This window comes from Danio rerio, chromosome 10, assembly GCF_052040795.2.
Source record: "Danio rerio strain M-AB ecotype USA chromosome 10, GRCz13ab, whole genome shotgun sequence".
NCBI lineage: Eukaryota > Metazoa > Chordata > Actinopteri > Cypriniformes > Danionidae > Danio > Danio rerio.
Genome location: NC_141030.1, coordinates 25,573,238 through 25,595,668, shown reverse-complemented (window position 1 = coordinate 25,595,668; position 22,431 = coordinate 25,573,238). Strand labels below are relative to the sequence as shown.

Below are 22,431 nucleotides of genomic sequence, written 5' to 3'. Positions count from 1 at the left end.
GTCTGCATTTGGGTCCTCTTTTCTGAATCCTTAAAATCTCTTTTTTTTTTTGGATTACATTTCTTGAGGTTGTGTTCACATGGAGTGTACTTTAAACTGAATACATTGTAACAGATATAAACATTTAAGTAATTATCTGTAAATTACTGTTAAGTTCTTTTTTAAAGCCTTTCTTTCTTTCTTTCTTGGATTTGCAAGTTTATAGGCAATCTTGCCGTTGTCAATTACTCAAAAGTGTGCAATGTGAACTTTTAAACCTAAAAATCTGCACGATATTACCAAAACAGGCCATAACTCTCAATAGTATCTGGATGCAGCCTTTATGATGCTAGCTGAGATTGCATCTCTCAGTGATGCCGTGTCAGACACAATCCACTCAATGGATCTAGTGGCTTCACTGTGAGGGGTGAGGTTAGGTGAGCCCATTAAAAAGCACTGAATGCAGCTCAGACTGCATCTGCACCAGGTCTGCATCCAGACCCCTCTCACTAATCTGTCTGTTTATGTCAGTTTTAAAAAAGTAAAAAGGGAGAGTTAAACTTTCAGAGTTATAGGCTGATAGTTAACTGAAGTTGTTAAGATATGAACTCTATATTTTACAGTTTTGAATTACAAACTAAGAAACATCAAGTTGTTAAAATGTTCTATTTCTTTCTTTTGCTCTGCTAATTGTTAAATGCTGTGTTTGGTTGCTAATTGCAATATGCTGAGTAAATGGAAATTAAAGATAATTCATTCATTCATTCATTCATTGTATTTTCGGCTTAGTCTCTTTATTAGTCTAGGGTCGTAAGGTATAAAGTTTAACTTAATATTTTGGTCTGTTTGACTAATGTAAGTTAAGATGACTAGAAAAGAAATTTGTTTAAACTTTAAAATCGGCTATTTAAAAAACAGACAGCATTTTTTCCCACATTGAATAGTTTATAACATCACATCACTGTTCGATTTGCATACCATGCTCGAGAGGAAAAAGCTGGACTAAGACACGTTTCGCAAGACAAATCTATTGCCAAATAGAGGAATTATGTTAAATAAGAGAGCTAATCTTTCTTTCCTAAGAAACTGTATGAAGGATTTTTCTTTTCGGAGGCAGCATTTTTTAAGGCGGAAACTGTGTAAGGCTTATTTGAGGTATGTAACAAAACAAAGAAGAAAATTATAATAATATAACAATATATGTAAGAGAACTTGACAGTAAATAAGGCTGTAAGAGTTGCTTGCATTAAAAAGGAAGAGATTTTCATACTGATTGTTTTTGTTATTTTGAGAGAAGAAGAAATATGCAAGGATGCATGTCCCTCGTTTTCCTTTGGACTTCATTACTTCTATCTTTACCCTCTGGCTATAATGCTGACAAGATCCTGGTTTTCCCTATTGATGGCAGTCACTGGGTGAACATGGAGGTACTGATCTGAACATTCTGAATAGAATGAAGTATTTCTGCAAAAGTTTACTGTTTTTTTATATTGCTTGTCAAGTGTTGCTGTTGTGGAAAAATCTGTAAAAAATATTTCAGAATAAAGATATCCATATATAAAAACAAGTCATAATCAACCACACAATCAGTAGATTGCGCAATGCACCTTGTTTAGGTGGAAACTATGTGTTTTGCTTAATTAAAAAAATAAAGGAGGGGGGTGAGGGGGTAAATTAACAAGTAGGGGTACCAGATATCTGTTTTTAGTGCTCTGACTTCTTATGAAAGCAAAATTATGATTTTCTCTTTGATATAGTGTATTCAGTAGCAGTCATTTATGTAATAGTAAATTCTGAATGATAAACACCATCCAACACCATTTCATTAATGTACAGTTAGTGAAGAAGTTATTTTTTTATAGTTGTAGTGTATAAACATGAATGAATTTTAGAAAGAATGTTGAAAGAAACAGCACAAATGTATTGACGTATCATGTCTTGCTTAATATCTGTATCAGTGTTTCAACACTGGAAAGACTTGACATTTATGTACCCTACTGTGTTTACCCTAGGGAAGTTATCAGAGTCGAAAACTCATAAGTTAGCAAAGGAAATATTTCATTTACTGAGTTTTTTAATGTTAGCAATCATTTAATGTTTACATTTTAATAGCGTATTAGTGTGATTAGAGGGGGTGATTAGAGGGTGATTTGCCCAACCTGAAATTTATCTGAAAAATCAGGTACCCCTAAAACCCTGCTCACACTGTACAGTTTTTAGTCCTGATTTGGTGGATGCAAATGATCAGAATTTACATAAAGTTTACCAACACATTTTTTACAGCTGATTAATTTGCACAGAATCGTTCACCTAAAGAATAACAATGTGCTCTAGCAAAATAAACATTGTGCATTTTGATTTCACATGGATTTAAAGCCTATGTGCACTCTGTTGCCCCCTAGGTGCTGGTGAAGAAGCTGCAGTCTCGTGGACACGAGCTGAGTGTGATTCGCCTGGAGGACAGCTGGTTCATCAAGGGGAATTCACCTTACTACTCTTCTATTACAGTGACGCTTAAGAAGAAATTTATAGACCTGAACCTATTTGAGACAGCAGTAAAAAAGATTATTGATGCTCGTAGGGATGGCCCAATAATGGGAGTGCTGGCACAGATGTCTGAATTTATAGGCATCCTAAAGGTGGGTCATGGTGCAAACATTGCTATGCTCACCTCCATGCTTGAAAACAAAGCTCTGATGTCACAAATAAAGATGGCCAACTATGACTTGATGCTCACTGACCCTGCCATGCCTGGTGGGGTCATCTTGGCACATTACCTTCACCTTCCAATGGTCTATAATGTCCGTTGGATGAGTTTTGGAGAAGGCCACTTCTCCATAGCACCTTCTCCCATCTCCTTTGTTCCTGTGCCTGGTTCTGGTCTGACAGACCGAATGGGCCTGTTAGAGCGATCCCGTAACTTTTTACATTATGGGCTGAACCTCATTCAAGAGCGCTGGATGGTGATTCCAATGTATACCAGCTTGTTGCTCAACCACTTCCCTCCAGGCACTGACCTCCTCACCATGCAGCGATCAGCAGAACTTTGGTTAGTGCGTGCAGATTTTGTATTCGAGTTTCCACGACCTTCCATGCCAAACCTTGTCTACATTGGTGGCTTCCAGTGTCGTCCAGCCAAGCCTCTTCCTGCTGATCTGGAGGAGTTCATGCAGAGCTCAGGAGACCATGGGGTGGTCGTGATGTCTTTGGGAACTCTGATCGCAGGATTGCCCAAAGAAGTCATGGAGGCCATCGCCTCAGCCTTTGCTCAGATCCCGCAGAAGGTGATCTGGAGGTTTATTGGACAGAGACCTTCAACATTGGGCAATAACACCCTACTTATTCAATGGCTTCCTCAGAATGACTTGCTGGGCCATCCGAAGACTCGTGCTTTTGTGGCTCATGGTGGCACCAATGGTCTATATGAAGCGATTTATCATGGAGTTCCAGTTTTGGGGCTCCCTTTGCTATTTGATCAGCTAGATAACATTGTACGTCTTCAGGCGAGAGGTGGAGCTCGGATGTTGGATGCAGCTACTTGTAGCACAAAAGAATTCCTCGTAGCTTTGACGGATATCTTAGAGAACCCAACTTATCGACAAAACATGCAAAAGCTCTCTAATTTACACCGAGACCGGCCTTTGCACCCTCTTGATAAAGCAGTGTATTGGATTGAGTTTGTCCTGCGTAATAAAGGTGCACCCCATCTGCGAGCAGAGGCCTACAACATGTCTGAGTTCTCCTACTACTGTCTGGATGTGGTCGCGCTGGTTCTCTTCATGCTTCTGGGGACTTTAGGAGGTGTTTATACAATATGTATAAGAAGACCAAAAAGACAAGAAAACAAGACTGGGAGAGATTGGAACAAAAAAGGTCTAAAGTAAACAGTTGAATGAGTCTGTTAATGCTGTGAAAGACAGTAATAATGTTCTCATGCCAAAACTAAAACAAAGAAAATAGAAATGTAGTAAATACAGTAAGATAGAAATCCTTCTAAATCCTTCTTTCAGTATTATTATTGTTGTTAACTAAAACTGTGGAGGCTTTCACACTGTGCATATCTGTTGTGTTCGGATAAGTGCAATTTCTTTTTGGTTTATAAATAGTGTGAAAGGAGCATTTAAAACAGTAATTAACACAAATCTATTACTGAATAAAATAATAATAATGTATGAAGAAACCACACTTAAACCTAAATAAAGAGTATTCAGAAAAAAAGTTTATAAATTTACAAAATACACTGCAAAAAATGCTTTTCTTGCTTAGATTTTTTGTCTTGTTTCTAGTCTAAATATCAAAAAATTCCTAAATCAAGAAGAATTGACAAGCAAAACACATTGTCTCTTTTTGAGAAATAATATGTTTTTTGTGTTTTTCCTTAATGAGTTTTAAATGAGTTTTTCCTTAAAAATAAGCAAAATAATCTGCCAATGGGGTAAGCAAAATGATCTTACATCAAAAGAAAAAGCAAGATTATTTTGCTTACCCCATTGGCAGATTTTTTTTTATTGTTTTAAGGAAAAACTCACTTAATATTGGCATATTATTTCTCAAAACGAGACAATGTGTTTTGCTTGTCTAGAAAAATCTTCTTGATATAAGAAATTTTAGATATTTAGACTAGAAACAAGACAAAAAATCTAAGCAAGAAAAGCATTTTTGCAGTGTAATTATACTAAAACAATCCAAAATTTAATTGAAAATTCAAAATAGAAATAAATGCCACTTTTTAATTCTTTTTTTCCCCCTTTTTTATCTATCTTGTCTTTGTTATAACAGTAAAATAGAAGAGAGTTAAATGACTGACTCTTGACCCAGACCATACTTAAAAATCCAGTCCCACGCACAATGGCACTTTTGTCTATTCACACTTCATTTATTTTTAAACTTTAGTCTTGGGATACCAAATTCTTGGGATAACCATTAACCCTGGCTATTCATATTCTGACCATTCTCACTTGATATTATTTAACCCTGGGTTAACAATTATTTGCATATTTGTGGTGTCAGTGTCATTGACCGAATTAACACAGCATGTGACCTTTCAAAAGGCAAACATTATATTGTCTTGACTATTTTGAAGTTGTATTCGCAAATGGACTTTTTGGATTATTAAAGGTCAGAATAAAACTTTCTTCCTCACTTCAATTCTTTTGCATTTTTTTTTTATAACATATTGACATTTTTCAACTTTAAAGGTTAAACCGTTTCCTTGACTATCCAATGTATGCAAATGTAATGGTTGTTTTTTTTTTTTTTTTTTTTTTGCTATGCATTTACCCATAACATTTTAGCATGCTTTGTTTCACATTGTACTTGCTTGTCACCAATGTGGGGTTAACAGTGTAAAAATAGTGCTAAACCCTCCAGAGCCACATTTCATAACCATGGGTAAAAACCTATAAACTAAATATTAAAAGTAATGTTGAGAACATTGATAACTTAAGGTTAGGCATAGTGTGAACAGCTCTTTTGTGTCAGACCATTGCACTACCCAAACCTTTCTTTCTTTCTTTGCTTGCCTTTAATTCCCTTTAATTCGTTCCTTAAGCTCTCGCAATTCCCAGGAAGACTAAACTTTATGCTGATGATTAGGTGCAGATCCCTTCCTGGAATCCTTAACATTTATTGTAATCCCCCTTATGCACATAGCACATTTAAGAGCATTTGTAAAAAAAGAAAAAAGGTGAGTCACTGCTTGCATGATGTAACTCTAGGCAAGATGTGAAATAGTGGTAAAGCCAAGTTGTATGAACCAGTCAGTCTGTTCAGGATGTGACATGCAGATCCAATTTTCCATCTAATCATTAGTAGCTGAAGCGATAGAACACAGTGATTGCCACCATTCAGTTTTTCATTGAGTACAACATGGCTAATTAGCACTGTAATGAATAGCAATTGGTAAAAAAATATAGGCTTTTATCAGAATCCAAAACATCAGGTTTTATTTCAACATGATTTTTAAAGACTTTGCAGACGATGACCAGCAGATGGCACCATAGATGTAAATTTATAGATTTCTTCAATCCAAATCAGATTATGTGCTATTTTACATCAGGCTAATGCTTTTTTATACACTGTACATAAACATTTAATGTTTCCATCAAACCGAAATTGATTAAAAACTTAACTAATCACAAAGCTACCAAAATGTTGTGCGTCACATCCCTTTCTTATACCAACCAGAGAAGGAATGATCTTCAGATATGTGGCAGGAGATAGCTGCAAGCACATGCAGGGAGAGAATGATAAAAAGTAGACAGGCAAGGATGAGAGAGCTCTAACTGATTGAGGGGACATTAGCCTGGGCTGTACTCACTAATGTATGCTTCTAATGACTCGTTATCTCATTATCAATCTTATTCTCGCTCATCTTTTCTTTTCCTCACTCTCTCCCCTTCCTCTATCTCTCTATCTCCTCCCAATCGACCAGCAATGATGGGAATAGCAATTAGGACGCTAGGCTGCCAAATGGCTATTTTAATTAGCCTTTCTTAGCAAAAGAGAGAGAGAGAGGTGGGACGAGAGAGCGAAAGGTAGAGAGAGGGAGAAAGAGACTAATGTTCTTCATAAGTGCTACAGATTAGAAGGTCATTAGGCTTTTGCTTGAATTAATGATTAGGAATTCCTGCAGGTCATAGAAACTTATTACACAAGCCTACTTAACATTAATAGAACCATCCTATTTGTGTTAAACACAAAGAAATTAAAACTAAAAACCAATTACAGAGTGATGACATTGTCTTTCGCCCTCCCTCTGGTCACCCATAACAGAAAACTCTCTGGATATTAGTCAGAAACTCTGTAGTCGCACGAGGACAGATTTTCGCGGTTTCTAAAAGCTTTCTCCAGCTTCATTCTTTTCCTGTTATACTCCACGATTTTCTAAGGTTCGTTTTCCTCTCAGTTTACAATATAACTGCTCTGTGCTCCGTCATCCTCAGCAAACTGCGGTGTTTCTCCGTCGCTTCCCGCTCATTGTGGTACGTAATTTTCCTCAAAAGCACATTGCAACATTCTTGTGTGTTATTTGTTCATTTGTGGCTTGTTTGGGACACAGACTGGTCTGGCGAAAATCTCTTCAGAGGCACTTTCCATCCCAAAAGAGATAGACTACTCATTTTTCAGTTCTCTCGTATCCATCCTCCCCTGACGCATAAACTCGGCAAATATACACAAACACAAGGCCTGCATTTTGTAAATAGCTAGTAAAAGTAGGCCTACGGAACAAATGCGAATGTTGTACGAAAAAACATTATACATCATCATAAAATGATGGTTAAAAATATGCCACAGGCTTCGAATGATTTGTGGTAGGAACAAATTCACTATTCACAGATTATCTTTCCCTCCAGTGAGCTGTTAACTGCTGCAATGATTCAACGAATCAGTCAGTTAAACTGAAGAAAGAACCGAGTGAATTTGATTCATTAATTCTTCAGTCTGTTTGTTAAAGGAATTTAGAAAGATGCAATAAAAAAAACAGACTCGAAAGCACACTCAGGACAAAACGCCTTCAAACAGTGTCAGATTAGACAAGCAACAGATTGAAAACTCATCGTGGGATAAATTAAAAAAATTAGACCACAAAAAAACTGACATTATATTTACTCACTGTGATACGCTTAATGTCCCACTCACTCTTATCCATAATATCAGTCAGTAAATGGCATTTGGAATTTAAAGGACAGTTTGCTCAAAACTGAAAAATTCTGTCATTTTTTACTCACCATTTATCACAAACTTGTTTGAGTTTCTTTATTCTGTTGAACACAAAATAATTTGGAAAAAAATATTAAAATCAGTTGTATTTATTTTCTTACTAAATACTTCAATGGTTACTAACATTCTTCAGAATATCTTATTTTGTGTTCCACATAAAAAGACCATCATAAAGGTTTGTAACAACTTTGTTTGTAAATTATGAGTAAATGTATTATTTAGCATTAATAAGTAAGATCTCATTTTTACATTTTCACATGCTCTGTTTTGGGATGACCCGGTGGCACAGTAGGTAGTGCTGTTGCCTCACAGCAAGAAGGTCGCTGGTTTGAGCCTTGGCTGGGACAGTTGGCAATTCTGTGTGGAGTTTGCATGTTCTCATGTTCGCGTGGGTTTCTTCCAAGTCCTCCAGCTTCCCCCACAAGTCCAAAGACATTTGGTACAGGTGAATTGGGTAAGCTAAATTGTCCGTAGTGTATGTGTGTAAATTAGTGTGTATGAATGTTTCCCAGTGATTGGTTGCAGCTGCATCCTCTCTGTTAAAAAAACATGCTGGATAAGTTGGCGGTTCATTCTACTGTGGCGTACCCAAATTCATAAAGGGACTAACCTAAAAAAAAAAAAAAAAATTATAATAATTAATTAATTATCTGTTTTTGCCTTCACTGTGGTTATTTGTAGGGTGGGATTACTGATTTCTTTAGCATAGTTACAAATTCATATAAATTAGCAACTAGTTTGCCAAAATGCAAAATAGTAACAATTTCCATGTGAGACCAGGCTAAACAGATTGAAACCAATATCAAAATTTGACTGTATGAACATTTTAAGATGAAATTTTAGTTGTGAAAGTTATATATTTTGTTAATTACAAGATTTTTTAAGGAAAAAACTAGAAAGAAAACATCATAAAATGTAAATCAGATCAACCAAACAAGTATTCCATAAACCATTTTATATGTAATAACCTTTTGTGTTATTTGTTTAGTAATTTTATGGAGTGATGTAAAGATGTAGTAAAGATTAGTGAAAAGCAACATAAACTCTATTCTAATTCCTTTTAGTCAAATGATTATGATTTACCGTAAATCTTCCAGTTCTGCCTTGTATTTTGCATATAAAAGCATTCTCACATTTGGACCTTCACAAATAATGTACAGTAAACATATCATAACAATAATTACAATGTACCAACTGTGTTGTATTTTTAACAAATAAACATCACAACAATTCCTGTGGCTGTACATTATGGTCATATTTGTATAGTGTCCCTCACTTTTCTTTTTCTCTGTCTCCTTCCTTCTCTTCTTTATCATGACGTGCCCCGAGGTTATGATTGTTATGATTTATATCGGACTGTTCTGAGATCTCTCTGTTTCTCTGCCCTCTGTCTTCATCTCTCTTTAGCTTTCTCATTCCTCCTCTCTCCTTTCTAATCAGTTCTCCTTGCATCCCCCCAGGTCGATTTGGGGAGTAATAATGAAAGAGATTTAACCCTTTAATGCTGAACCGCTCTGACCCCCAAACACCTTCAATCCAGCACACATGTGAACTGCTATAAATAAATAAATACATATTTAGCTGTGGATCACAGCAAGTGCTGATTGCACTAAAAAAAAAAAAAATTAGTGTAAAGCACCTTTTTTATATCTGTCTAAAAGTGCAAGCTTCCAGATGTTTGACTTCCTTGAATGTGGTGTTTATTTAGATCTTCTGTGATTTACCTGCCCATCTGTCTGTCAGACTCTGTGCATTTAAACCCCTGATGACGTCACGCATAAACAGAATATCTTCCCACCTAATTATGCGCTGTTAATTACAAATTTGGACTAATGTGCTTAATTAGACGAACATCATTTGCTCTAAGATACAGGACGTCTTTTTTTGATTTGGAAAATTATCTCTTTAACAAACAATATGACTTAATTGCAGACATTTGCATAAACAAATGAGCTAATTAATTACAACCAAGCACTTCCTGATGAGTCGAAGGACAATGAGACTCCAAATTTTTTCCCTCAGGGATGCGGAGGGAGGGAGGGAGCGAGCGAGCGAGAGGGAGAGAGAGAGTTTAAATGAAAGTTTATGAGCTTGTGAGCATGCTAATATGACTCTCCGAGCATGAGGAATTATGTATGTGTGAGAATTTGCTATAAATGTCCAGATAAATAAGTTTAAGTAGCTTACTTATCGGCTGTGGTGGTTCGGCTCTGGCAATATATCTCCGGATGGTATCGGTGTAACACTTAAAATCCCTTATTCCCTCTCTACATTCATCTCTCTCGTTTTCCCCTCTATCTCTTTTTCTGGAGGGTTTGTAGATAGAAGGGCCTCTCCCCTCCTTTTCTGTGTTGGAATTTAATATGCAACTTTTTATTGGAAAACAATCGTGCGTGCCTGCGTGAATCCTGACCGCAATATATCTGTTAGTGCAACTAATCCGATCAGGCCAGAGAGGGCTATTTATCACTGCAAATCCAGGGCATTTCAGCCCACATTTTATTATTTTAATATATTTCTCAGCTATTAAATCACCAAAATGATGAATTAGAACTGTCTGCCACGCTTTCAGCTGCATGACAGAAAATGATGCACTACCCAATTTGAGTGGTCATTTGGACTTTTTAAAGACAAAAAATGATACAGGAAAAAGTCCAATATTTTTGTGTTGTTACGTCTCTGGCAGCCCGTTCCTCCGTCTCCCCCCTCCTCTCGCTGGCTGTTTTTAATAAAACACTCTAAGTGAGCTTTATTGCTGTGTTAGAGAGGGCAGGATCACAACTATCTTTAATATACAGCCAATTACCAAACGCACACAAACATACACGCTAGCGCACATACTTAATGCGCACACAAAGACAGGTACACAGACACACAACTTTGTCTCTTAATCATAGCCGGCAAACATTAACAAATATTCAATCTGTATACACCCACACTTCAAACCATTAAAGGTAGGAATTTATGTTAGGTTGCCAGTTACCTGCAGAGGGTGAAAATGTGAATGGATGCACACGTTTTAACTTCCTTTAAATATCATACAACAATATTTACACTCATTCATTTTTTCTTCATTTTATAATGTACATTTTTTTTCTCTTCGTTCTGTTTTTGTTCTTTGTGAATGATGGGCTCTGTTAGCATACCCTTTTTATGTCTGTCAGAAATAAGATCATTTGTTTGGTCCTTCCTTCATTCATTTCTTCATTCTTTTGTTCCTTCCTCATTTGGTTCTTTGACCACACAATCATTTGTTCATTCCTTTTTTTTTGTTCCTTAGTTTGTTTAGTTCTTCCTTGAATCTTTTCTTTGTTAGTTCGGTCCTTCCTTCTGTTCTTTCTTCCTTCCTACCATTATTTGTTCTTTCATTCATTCATTTCTTTGTTCATTCGTTCCTTCATTCATTTAGTTCTTCCTTCATTCGTTCACTCATTCACTCGTTCTTTCCTCATTTGGTTCTATGTTCATTCATTCATTTGTTCATTTCTTCCTTCGTTCCTTAGTTTGTTCAGTCCTCCCTTGAATCTTTCCTTCACTAGTTTGGTCCTTCCTTCCTTTATTAGTTCGGTCCTTCCTTCTTACATTAGTTTGATCCTTCCTTCCTTCCTTCAATAGTTCAGTCCTTCCTTCGTTCTGCCATTCCTTTTATTCTTCATTCATTCCATTTAATGGTTTTTTAAGGCTGTTTGATGATTTCAGTCATCATCCAGTTGACATCCTTCATGTTCTCATCAGTGACATGCAGTTTCTAAACAGTTTCTGGATCATTGCGTGTAAAGAATCTTCTTGGACATTTTTAAATGCTTCCAAAAGGTATGGTGAATTTATAAAGCCCCCATGTCTTGAGGTTGTTCAGTATGATGCAATTTACTTTCTATGTGCAATTGGATAAGAATCGTTGAACTCATTTTTCTACTTTAACCAATCACCAAAGACAAGAAAGAAATAAAGTAGTTACTGCAGGTTGAATGAAAAAAGTGGAGTAAAAGTACCACTACAAAAAAAGGACACATTTTTAAAACAACCTAATACAGTACAATTCCTGAGAAAAATATTCAATTACAGTAAATGGAGTATTTATAATTGCTACTTTACACCACTGCTAATAAGGAATGTGCCAACGTGCAGAGCAAACTTTTAGTCCTAAGAAATAATTTTTTAAAGAAGAATTTTATAAAACAAAAAATTCTAATGGGTGAATGGGAGGAAATAAAGCAATATGGAGAAAATGCAACAAATTAATCATTTTAAAATAGTATTATTTCTGCAAGTGTTGCAACATAAATAATGACACTGTAAAATAAAATTTATATTGCAGGGATACACAGATGGTATGGCCAATAATCAGTATCGTCAGATAAATTCATTCATTCATTTTCTTGTCGGCTTAGTCCCTTTATTAATTCGGGGTCGCCACAGCGGAATGAACCACCAACTTATCCAGCAAGATTTTACGCAGCGGATGCCCTTTGAGGCCGCAACCCATTTACACACACATTCACACACACACTCATACACTACGGACAATTTAGTCTACCCAATTAATCTGTACCGCATGTCTTTGGACTGTGGGGAAACGGAGCAACCGGAGGAATCCCACACGGAGAACATGCAAACTCCGAGGTTCGAACCAGCGACCCAGCGACCTTCTTGCTGTGAGGCGACAGCACTACCTACTGCGCCACTGCCTCGCCCCGTCAGATAAATTAAAAACATAAAACTATCAGAGACTGTCATTGAAAACACAGTGGGAAAAGATCCTATTTGTGTATAGAAAATGTTTGTGATGGAAGTGATGATAAAACTGCATTTTGTAACATTTTGTACTGGTAAATTATTTGCAAGTTTTAAAAAACTTTTAACCACCAATCTCATTATACAGAAATGCTTTCATTTGTAGTGAGTGACTGTGAGTAAAAAAGAATTTAGTCAATGTAACTATAAATGAACAACTTTCATAAATGAATTAATCAAGCTAATTTGTGTAATCTTTTCTTAATTTGACTGAGACAAGCTACCCTGAAATGACTAGAGAATATGGTGAGAATGTTTCAAAATGATAACTGAAACCCTGATTATTTTAAAGAAGATAAAAAGGCTGATTCATACCCAAATTTGTTTCTGTCAACAGATTTAACACTAAATAATCAGTCTACTGGTATTGGTTGAAAAATAGGCATTAAAAATTACTGCTAACTAACATTACATTAGATTACACATTAGATTACATTTTAGAATACAGATTGCATTCATTCATTGATTCATTCATTCATTTTCCTTCAGCTTAGTCCCTTTATTCATCAGGGATCACCACAGCGGAATGAACCGCCAAATTAGTCAGCATGTCTTACACAGCGGACACCAATCCAGCTGCAACTCAGTATTGGGAAAACCCACTCATTCACTCACATACACTAGGACTAATTTAGTTCACATATCCTGCATGTTATGAGTGAAACCGGAGCACCCAGAGGAAACCCATACCAACACAGGGAGAACATGCAAACTCCACACAGAAATGCCAACTGGCCAGACTCGAACCAGCAACCTTCTTGCTAACTTTCTTGCTAACCACTGAGCCACCATGTCACCATTACAGATTGCAAAGCGCGCTAAATAGGCGATGGCCAGAAAAAAATTTGTTTATATTGACAAGTATTGTGGCCTAATTATTTTTTTCTTTAGAGCCTATCACAGATGAGTTTTATTCATCCAAAAGACACGAAAATGATAGACAATTGCAATAAAATGCTGTTCCCCTTTGAAAGTCTCGCTTAATATAAGAACTGTACGGTTTGTTCACTGAACTGCTTTGACTTCACGATTTGCAGATTTGCTTCACCACCGAGACTCATCACATCAGCACATCGCAGCTTCAAGCACTTAATCTGCCAAGTACACAATAATTACTAATTACCTATTAACTAATTACTCTGCATTTAGCATCTGAAGGCAATCAAAATTACATTAAGAGAGCGCTGAATCTCTTGTCCACTCCCGGCCCCCGCCACCCCTCCTCTTTTACTGCGGTATTACCCTGCCCACTCCAGTAGGGGGCGTCAGTGCCGCAGGTGGGTGGTGGGGTACACACTGCTCTGGGACAGCTGGCTAAAGCCTTCAGACCCCATGAGTCCTCACACTAATCAGCTCAGAGCAGCCAGAATCAATTAGCACCAGGAGGGGGGGTTGGCGGGCGGACGTGGGGAGACCCACAGAGGACGACTGGCCCCACACCTGGCCTGTCTCTCCCTCTCTCATCTAACGCACTGCTCTTGTCCATTCAACTATCCATCCATCCACCCATCCATGCGGATCCTCTTCAAACTGAGTTGTTTTTTTCTGCCCATCACCTTGACTCTCCCTCTTGCTCTACCTTTTAAAGATGTGTGTTAATAACTTTTAAATAGTCTGGCAGCATAGGGCCGCAGGGCTGGTTACTCACCTTATTGCTCTCCTCTTCTCTCTCGTGCGTTCATAAACTAGCTCTATCTCTCCCTCCTGTTCTCATTCACCTGTATACCCCTTCCTCTGCCCACACCCGTGTCCGTTTCTCGCTCTCAATAATAGCAAAAAATTGTTTTGAACAGCATTATGGGATTGGAGAATCTCCCCATTCTATTTCAGCTAATCTATTCCTCAGTGCTGCTCAGTGAGTGTAAATGATATTTTAGCATGTTCATAAAATAACGTGATATATTCACAGAACAGCAGTTTACGGTTCACACTGTCATCGTCTCTAACTCAAACAGAAGCATTACATTGAAACAAATTATTGCACTGCAATAACACACGCGGCAATGGGGATTTATTTTCCTTTCTTGCAAACTCTATACATCAAGGGAGGTACAGTGTGATACAGTGAGTATTTTAACCCTTTAACTGCCCCACCAAGAAAAACATTTTTAGATTGCATTTCTTAATTTCTAATGTCACTAGTTAACACACTAAATGCATTTTTTTTTTCAACACATCCTATATTTATAAAATATCAATCATCACCAAATGGTATATTTGTTGGTTTATGGTAAAATTTAAATAATTAATATTATGAAAAATCTGAAAATATGAAGTGTAAGACCGATTAATTTAAAAACATAATCAAAATAAAAAAAAATTTGAATACTAAAGCATCTTTATTTTTTTAAGTATGCCATAATTTTTTTCAGATTCTCATTTAACATGTTTATTTTTACAATAAAACCAAAATCAAGTAGTGCAACAGGATTGTGTTGTTTTGTTTAAAATGACTTTAACAGTCATTATTTAAAACAGTCAAAATATGTTCAACCATTTGGTAGAGTGGACAGTGAAGGTATAAGTACTGTCAACATGTCAATGGAAGTGTGTTTCTGCCGCAGAAAAATAAGATAATTTTTCTCACTACTAGCAGTTGCTAATAACGGAATTGCGACAAACCCTACTACACATACGCTGCAAGAAATAGTCTCTTTTCTGATTATGACAATTCAAAATACTGCGGAAACAAAATTAGAATTGCGAAATAAACTCTTGGCAATTCCTAGTTCACCCAGGCCTATATCATGCAATTATTTAGCTTTTATCTCATAATTCAGAAAGATATAATCTTTAAAACTCTTGAATTGTAAGGGAAATGTTAGAAATGTATCAAAAGTTGCAAAACTATGTTAAAAATAAAGGATAGTGATCAGAAGAAGCATATTTAGCTAATAGTTTTGTAATCTGTCATAAAATTCAGAGATTCTGGGATGAGGTTTTTAAAGTGCTTTCAGATGTTTTTGATTTACACTGTCTGCAATACAGTACTACAATACTGCAGATCCTGACCCACTGCTTATTATTGGGCATTTTTATTGTACAAATTCATTGAGCAGTGCACAACAGAAATTCCCTACATGTTGTTTATCAGCTAAAAGGCTATTATTATTGTACTGTAGCAATGTTAATCCTCCAACTGCTAAATATGGCTTGAAGAATTAATATTTACTCTGCACTTGGAACGAATTACATATCTTTTAAAAGGCAACATTGGACAATTTCACAATATTTAAGGCCCTTTTATCTGTCACGTCATGGGAAGTTCTTATCCAAAAAAGCAGTATTGTAACTAAAAAGTTGTAATTATTTCAGTATTGTAAACTTACAGGCTTGGGTTGGAGGGTTTGGTTTTGTAGGTGTATGCATATCAGAAAATAATCCTAGAATTTATGTTTATTACAAAGCTGTTTAATGACTACGTAAAACTTATTTGACAAAAATAAATAAATAAAATAAATAAATGATAGTCTGCTTTGCTGCATTTAAACCTGTCAGTAAATAATAGTATTTCTAAGAGTGAAGAAAAGTTTTCCACTGCTAAAATAAATTAATGCATTTAAAAGGTGTCATAATGTTAATAGAATGCATACTTAATGCAATATTTGTTTATTTTTATAATTATTTTTTACGAATGTACGTTTATTTGTTTATTTCTCCGTGGCTGGAACAGGCTTCTATTTTTGTTTGAACACACACAAGCAAAGCGCAGTCGGCCCGAAAAGTGCTTTATAAACACATGTAGGCTATATTGATGATAAATCAATAACGTCTGTGCTTCAGAGTCGACAGAGACGGTGACCAGCAGGTGTCAGTCTGCGTTCCAACCACCGACCGCATGGAGCAGATGGACGGACAGAGCAACTTCTCAACTCCGAGCTTCACGGCGCACAACATTCCCCTCGCCCAGAAAGGGGGAACCACGAAACGGGAAAAGTTGAAAGAGCGGAGGGGTGGAGAAAGGGATGAATCGAGGAGAGGGAGTTGAAGATAGCCTTCTCCTACTCTCACACTAATTGCGTTTTCCCTGAGCAGAATTGAGTTCCAGAGAAAGAGAGAAAGGCCAGAGGCTTTTCATAATTGTATCGACAGGAAAATGAATATGATGAATGGCGTTCATTCAGCGCGGCCAGGATTTATTGTCTTATCCTCCGGGCGTTAATCGCTCTGAAAAGTGGGGAGGAGGGAGAGAGACGGGAGGAGAAAGAGATGAAGAGAAAGAGAGAATAACTAAATTCCAAACCCCTGTCCTGACAGTCTTCTCCCAAACTTATGTCAACTTGCAGAACACCTTTATTGTCAACTCTGTTGTAGCCACCTGGAGCTCCGCCCACATTCTTTGATTGACACCAGAGGCTCGACGTTCACCTGTGGGACATTTTGAACGCTTCTGAAAAAAGCTTCTAAATCTAATTAAAGGTGTTTTTCATTTTAAATTCGCAATTATTCTGAATGAAAGTTATATAGGAGATTTTAGAAAAAAAGACTGCATAATCGTTGAAAAGCACCTTGTGCCATCTTTTCTGTTTCACTGTCGCTAACCAGTTTTTTTTCTTTTTTCCACATTCGGTTCAAACACACACACGCACATACACACGCACACACACATTCATACACGTCTCAGATAAATCTGGTTGTGGATGCTGTGAATCCAGATGAATGCTCAGCTCATAAAGTGTGTGTTTGAAAGCCATCCATCATGGAGATGTCAGAAAGAAAAGAGCAGAAAGAACCCTCTCTGTGTGTATGTGTGTGTGTCCATTGCTTTAGCTCATGAGTGCTGCTGGATTGCAAGAGCATTTGTGGGCATTGCTAAAACTAACTAGCTTACATTTTAATAGGGTTGTAATATGAAATTGTATATTAAGTAATGTATCATAATATTTTATTTACAATACTTAAGTTCACAATATTTTAGCTTGATAATAATCAAACATGTATGCGTTCATTTTTAAAATAGTTTGTCCATTAAATTCAGTTATGTCCAATGATGATTTTGAGCCCATTGACTTTCTTTGTATGAGCAAAAATAATTTTCTTTGTGTTCCTCAAAATAGGTTATTTTGTGTTTTACAGAGGAATGAACATCATGCAGTTTTGGGGGGAATGACATAATGGTGAGTAAATTCAATTTCAATCTTTTAAAACCATTAAATGACATGCACAATATTTACAGAGCATTCAAGAGTAACATTTTAGGTTGTATAAATTTATATTCGCGCAGTATAATATAACCCACCGGTCCTACTGCATTCAAACCCTTCTGAGCTGGGATTGAACCGGCGATTCTTTGCATGGGAGTTAGTTGCTCTAACAAGGAGGCTAAAGACCATGGCCTTTAGCATCTGTTGCTAGAGCAACTTTAAGGCTGGTTTATACTTCTGCGTCAAGTGATCGCCATGACCCATGGTGCCTGCCCTGCGCTTTACCGTGCATTTATACTTTTGTACGTTGTTTATGTTTCTCTGCAAAAAACACTCCCAAAACACTAACTGGCAGCTGAGGCTTTTATTTTCCTCAATGTCGAGTTTCTTTGCTGGTGTTTTGTTTTTTCTGAACGCTACCTTAATGTACAAGTAGCTAAAACTCACTCATTTTGAGGTGGAAAGTGGTGGACATGCAACAATTTTAATCAAAAGGTAAACGCAAAATAAAAGTTTCCATCTGGAGCTTCATCACGAGTCTCAACACTTGTAAACACTTGATCCAACAGGTTTGCCCGGCTCTTACCCTGCCCACACTTGTCAGCTCTACCAAGCTGACCAATCACAGAACTTGCGCTATGCATCATGCATCAATGTATGTGTACATTTTTTGAGAGGTGCGCATCAGCGTCAGCCACGGTGAGTGCTATGCAACCGGGCGTAGGCTGCACCGGAGCATATGCATGCACTTGACGCGAGAAGTATAAATCAGCCTTTAGAGGTAAAAGGAGTGAGATTTACCTGTACAGCACTTCGCTAGTTCTCTGTTACACTCACCCCCTAAACCTCACTCCCATCCTGGACGAGCCCTGAGTACAACCCATCGGCCCTATTGCACCTAGACCATTCTGAGCTGGGATCGAACCTGCGATTCTTTGTATCAGAGTCGGTTGATCTAACAAGGAGACTAAAGACCATGGCCTCTAGCATCTGTCACTAGAGCACCTTTAGTGGTCAGAGGAGTGAGGTCTGCACAGAACTTTACTAGCTGGCCTGCATTATACTACCCCCTACAAACCTCACTCCCATCTCGGATGAGCCCCCATGTATAACCCACCGGCCCTATTGCATCTAAACTGTTCTGAGCTGGGATCGAACAGGCGATTCTTTGTGTGGGAGTCAGTAGTTCTAACAAGGAGGCTAAAGACCATGGCATGACATAAACATGTTCTTTGTTAATCCACTGGTAGATAAGTGTGAAATTGCAGACTGTGAATGTAGTAAGTTTGCATTTTAACTTATTCCACAACTTTTTTTAAAAAGTACATTATATAAAATTAAAGATATGCTACATCTGCCATGTTGTCTATCAAATGTACACTTCTGTATCTCAGAGAAATCACTTATGTCATTCTGGTAATTTTTTAATGATAGTGTTTTGAATACTATGTAGTCAAATATGCTACTCATTTGACAAACAGTACATTTTGGGGGTTGGATTGGAAGTATTTGATTTTGAACGCAGCATATGAATACTAATGCTCCCCTAACTGCACCTTGCAGTAAAATATTGCAATTGTTTTTCAATGTCTGTAACTAGCAACATTATTCCTTGAATCCCACAGTTGCCTCATGTTGGGTGTCAGCGCACACATACTCGAGACAGCAAACAGCATTAATAGAAAATCCTATAAACACCCTCAAACCAGTAGAAGAGTCCATAAACTGCGCTACAAGTTCATGTCAGCACCTAATGCAACTTAAAACTGACAGTTAACTCTGTAAACAGACGAAAACAGCTTGGAGGGGAAAACAACTATTGCTACTAAAAGGAAATAAGACTTAAACTAAACCCCCAAAAAAGGCGACAAAACATGAAATGAACAGGGCTGGAAGTGAGCGGAGATGGATGAGACATAGGAGGAGACAGCGATGCCTCGGGCAGTGCTGTGAGACGGTGTGTGTGTGTGTATGTTTAAATGTGTGTAGGGCAGGTGGGACAGCAGGGAGACTGGTGGCTCAACAGCTTGCTCCACCCTGAGGGCCCAGCGTGTTGGGAGGAGCAGGGGCCGGAGCGGAGGCCTCTGCCAACGAGACGGGCAGTAAGACTGGTGGCAGCTGGTCCGTGCTCCCTCCCCTCCTGCCGACAGGCAGCAGGCAGGGTGAGAAGGTCAAAAGGCAGTCGTTAGGAAGACAAAGAGAGGCACAGCGACACACTGCATAATCGCCTTTTATTGAGTGCCTCTGACACGATTCACAGCGAGGCTGACACTGACGCCACACACACGAAAAATACACACACATACACACACATACACGTATACTCAGTAGCAATGTTTACATGGACATCTTTTGTTTTGATCAAGCCAGACATTTGTGTTTGTGTAAAAGCTAAATTAATTGATTAAGCTGATGTGTGCATTTTCAATAGACGCCAAGATTAAGTAATAGTTTATGTACACTTTTATGAACAAAAATTATGTAGTTTTTGTGTTTAAAAGTAATCAATTTAGGCTAGTCAACATTTGAAATGGATCAAAACCTTTTATCAAAGCTGTTCTAAAGGCAAAATGTGTATTGAACAAAAAAAATCTTGTCTCTAGACAACTTCAACTACAGTCTCTCACAGACATCACTATTCTTTCACAGAAGATTAGTTTCTCACAGGACATAACTACTCACAGGACATCACACATAACATCACTTTCTCACAGTTCATCACTAGTCTCTCACAGAACATCACTAGTTTCACTGGACTTCACTAGTTTCTCACAGACATCACTATTCTCTGACAGGACACCCCTGTTCTCTCACAGGACATCATCACTAGTTTTTCACAGACACCACTATCTCTCACTGGACATCACTAGTCTTTCACAGAGTTCCTTACCAAGACATCACAATTTTTTCACTCTTCTTTACTTTGATATTAATCTGCTCTTCTCCAGTCTCTCTCAGTTCATTTGGACAAATTATAATAGATTTTTAATCAGGTTTAGATCAGGACTCTGGGATGGCCATTCCATTGTTATAGTGTTTTCAGCATGGAGGAACTCCTTTATTCATTTTGATGTGTGACAGGAGATTTGATCTTTATCATTCCCGTTGCGGTGTTGAACTGATTGCCCATTGAGATGCAATATTCTAGAAATCACAGATTTAAAATGAACACTTTCTCTTGCTATGACAGAAAGGTTAATTTCTTCAGCCATTACCTGGACAAACTGCTACTGGAGGGCTTCAGACACTTTAGAATGACCATCTATCTTGCAAATTCAATAAAATCTGAAAAGTTGGGCAGCGCAACACAATCTCACGTCAATTCATAACTTTTTGATTTAGTGGCTAATTCATAAATTCATACAATCTCATTCATACAATTTAGTGCGATTTGCTCATCCCCCAATGATGGTTGGGTTTAGGGGCGGGTTGGGTGTTACACCTCCTTTTTAAAATCATACCTTTTTGTTTGACTAAACTCGAATTAGCCACTATAAACTCATGAGAGCAGGCTGGGTGACCAGTTAACCCTCTACTTCATGGTGTTGCCATATGGCAAAATGTCATTTATATTTATTTCCCTGCGAGTGTTTCTTTAAGACCAAGATTTTAATTGTTTGTTGGGAAAAGAAGACCATAGCTTAGCCAATGATGTGCTTTGGTTAAGTCACCCGACGTGCAGTGTTTTTCTGTGGCGCGAATTCTGACAGACTGCTTGTGAGTAGTTGCTGAATGCAAATGTAAACGTCAATAAAAATAAAGGATGAAATTATGTCAGATTCACAAAAAATCTGAAACCACCTCCAGTAAGTTATGATGACATATTCACAACTGAAATGTATGTGTTGCCAAATGGCAACACTGTCCAATAGTGGAATGTGCAATATTGCAATAGCTTAGCTAGCTGGCAAAGTTAGCTGTGATTTTTTTAAGTTGTAAAAATAACAACATGAGTGCTAGTAGTATAATGTTGATTGGTCGTATGGTAAAGGCATTTGAATAATGAGTAAAATCAAATTTTAATGTCAATACTTTTGATTAGATATAAATACAGAAAACAGTGTAAGGACCACTATGTTCTATGGTAAGTGAAAGAAGAAAAGGACAGAATTGGCTCTTCCTGTAGATGAAAGTGAGGATGAGGTGGGTTTTAGTGACCATGAGAATAAGGCAGATCGGACATTTGATAAGAGCAGTGATGCAGACAGTTCAAGTTAGTTAGCTCAGAAGCATGTAAAACAAGTGTAGTATAATATATAGTATGATATACAGTGTTAGCTGATGCATTTTGATATATTAAACTTGTTATTGATTTGTTATAATATTTACTGGAGAAAATATTTATGTTTACTGTATGTTGTATACATGATAATACAATATTATGTTTTTTTTCCCAATAAAATTCAGCAACAATAAATGGAATAAATGAAAGCTGGTGTTTTATCAGTTGTTGGAAAGTATAAGGTGTCATTTATAAGTTCTGTGTTAATACTGGAACACCAGTTAAATAATTTCAAACAACAAAATTATTAATTATAAAGAAAATTCTACATTTGAAATTTCTCAGTCAGATCCAGTTTTGGACGTTGTTGCCAAAATTTTTTTTTACAGCACTTTAAGTTAAGCTATTCTAAGGAAACAAAAACAGTCCATTTTTTTTTCCAGAGATTTATGATGATGCGTGCGGTAGAGGGTTAAATATGCCCCCTCCCAAATATAACTATATTAGAACTAGGCATTGCCCTACACATTTATTTTTATTTTGTATATGGTTCTTCAGTTTTGATCCCCA

At 37.2% G+C, this 22,431-nt stretch overlaps 2 protein-coding genes and 1 long non-coding RNA gene across 7 annotated transcripts in view; 2 read left to right on the top strand and 1 right to left on the bottom strand.

The window, feature by feature from the left end:
• Nucleotides 1-22,431, bottom strand: part of fbxw11b (F-box and WD repeat domain containing 11b) — a 649,789-nt gene that overhangs the window by 36,113 nt on the left and 591,245 nt on the right. The window lies entirely within an intron of this gene.
• Nucleotides 1,017-5,127, top strand: ugt5g2 (UDP glucuronosyltransferase 5 family, polypeptide G2). Of its 5 annotated transcripts, none has more exons than XR_015500431.1 (4): nt 1,017-1,134; nt 1,274-1,406; nt 2,382-4,197; nt 4,634-5,127. XR_015500431.1 is itself a non-coding variant. In XM_087269526.1 (3 exons), the coding sequence occupies exons 1-3, from the start codon at nt 1,028-1,030 to the stop codon at nt 3,861-3,863; spliced, it is 1,722 nt and encodes a 573-aa protein (XP_087125652.1). In that variant the 5' UTR covers nt 1,017-1,027; the 3' UTR covers nt 3,864-5,127.
• Nucleotides 16,309-22,047, top strand: LOC147835057 (uncharacterized). Its single transcript, XR_015501110.1, has 3 exons — nt 16,309-16,914; nt 17,572-17,612; nt 19,629-22,047. It is a non-coding gene; the product is annotated as an uncharacterized LOC147835057 (long non-coding RNA).

Coding starts and splice junctions, on each gene's coding strand:
- ugt5g2 (XM_087269526.1), top strand. CDS start 1,028: ATGTTAAATAAGAGAGCTAATCTTTCTTTCCTAAGAAACTGTATGAAG. Junction 1,135..1,273: donor CTGTGTAAGGCTTATTTGAG/GTATGTAACAAA, acceptor TTATTTTGAGAG/AAGAAGAAATATGCAAGGAT. Junction 1,407..2,381: donor GTCACTGGGTGAACATGGAG/GTACTGATCTGA, acceptor GTTGCCCCCTAG/GTGCTGGTGAAGAAGCTGCA.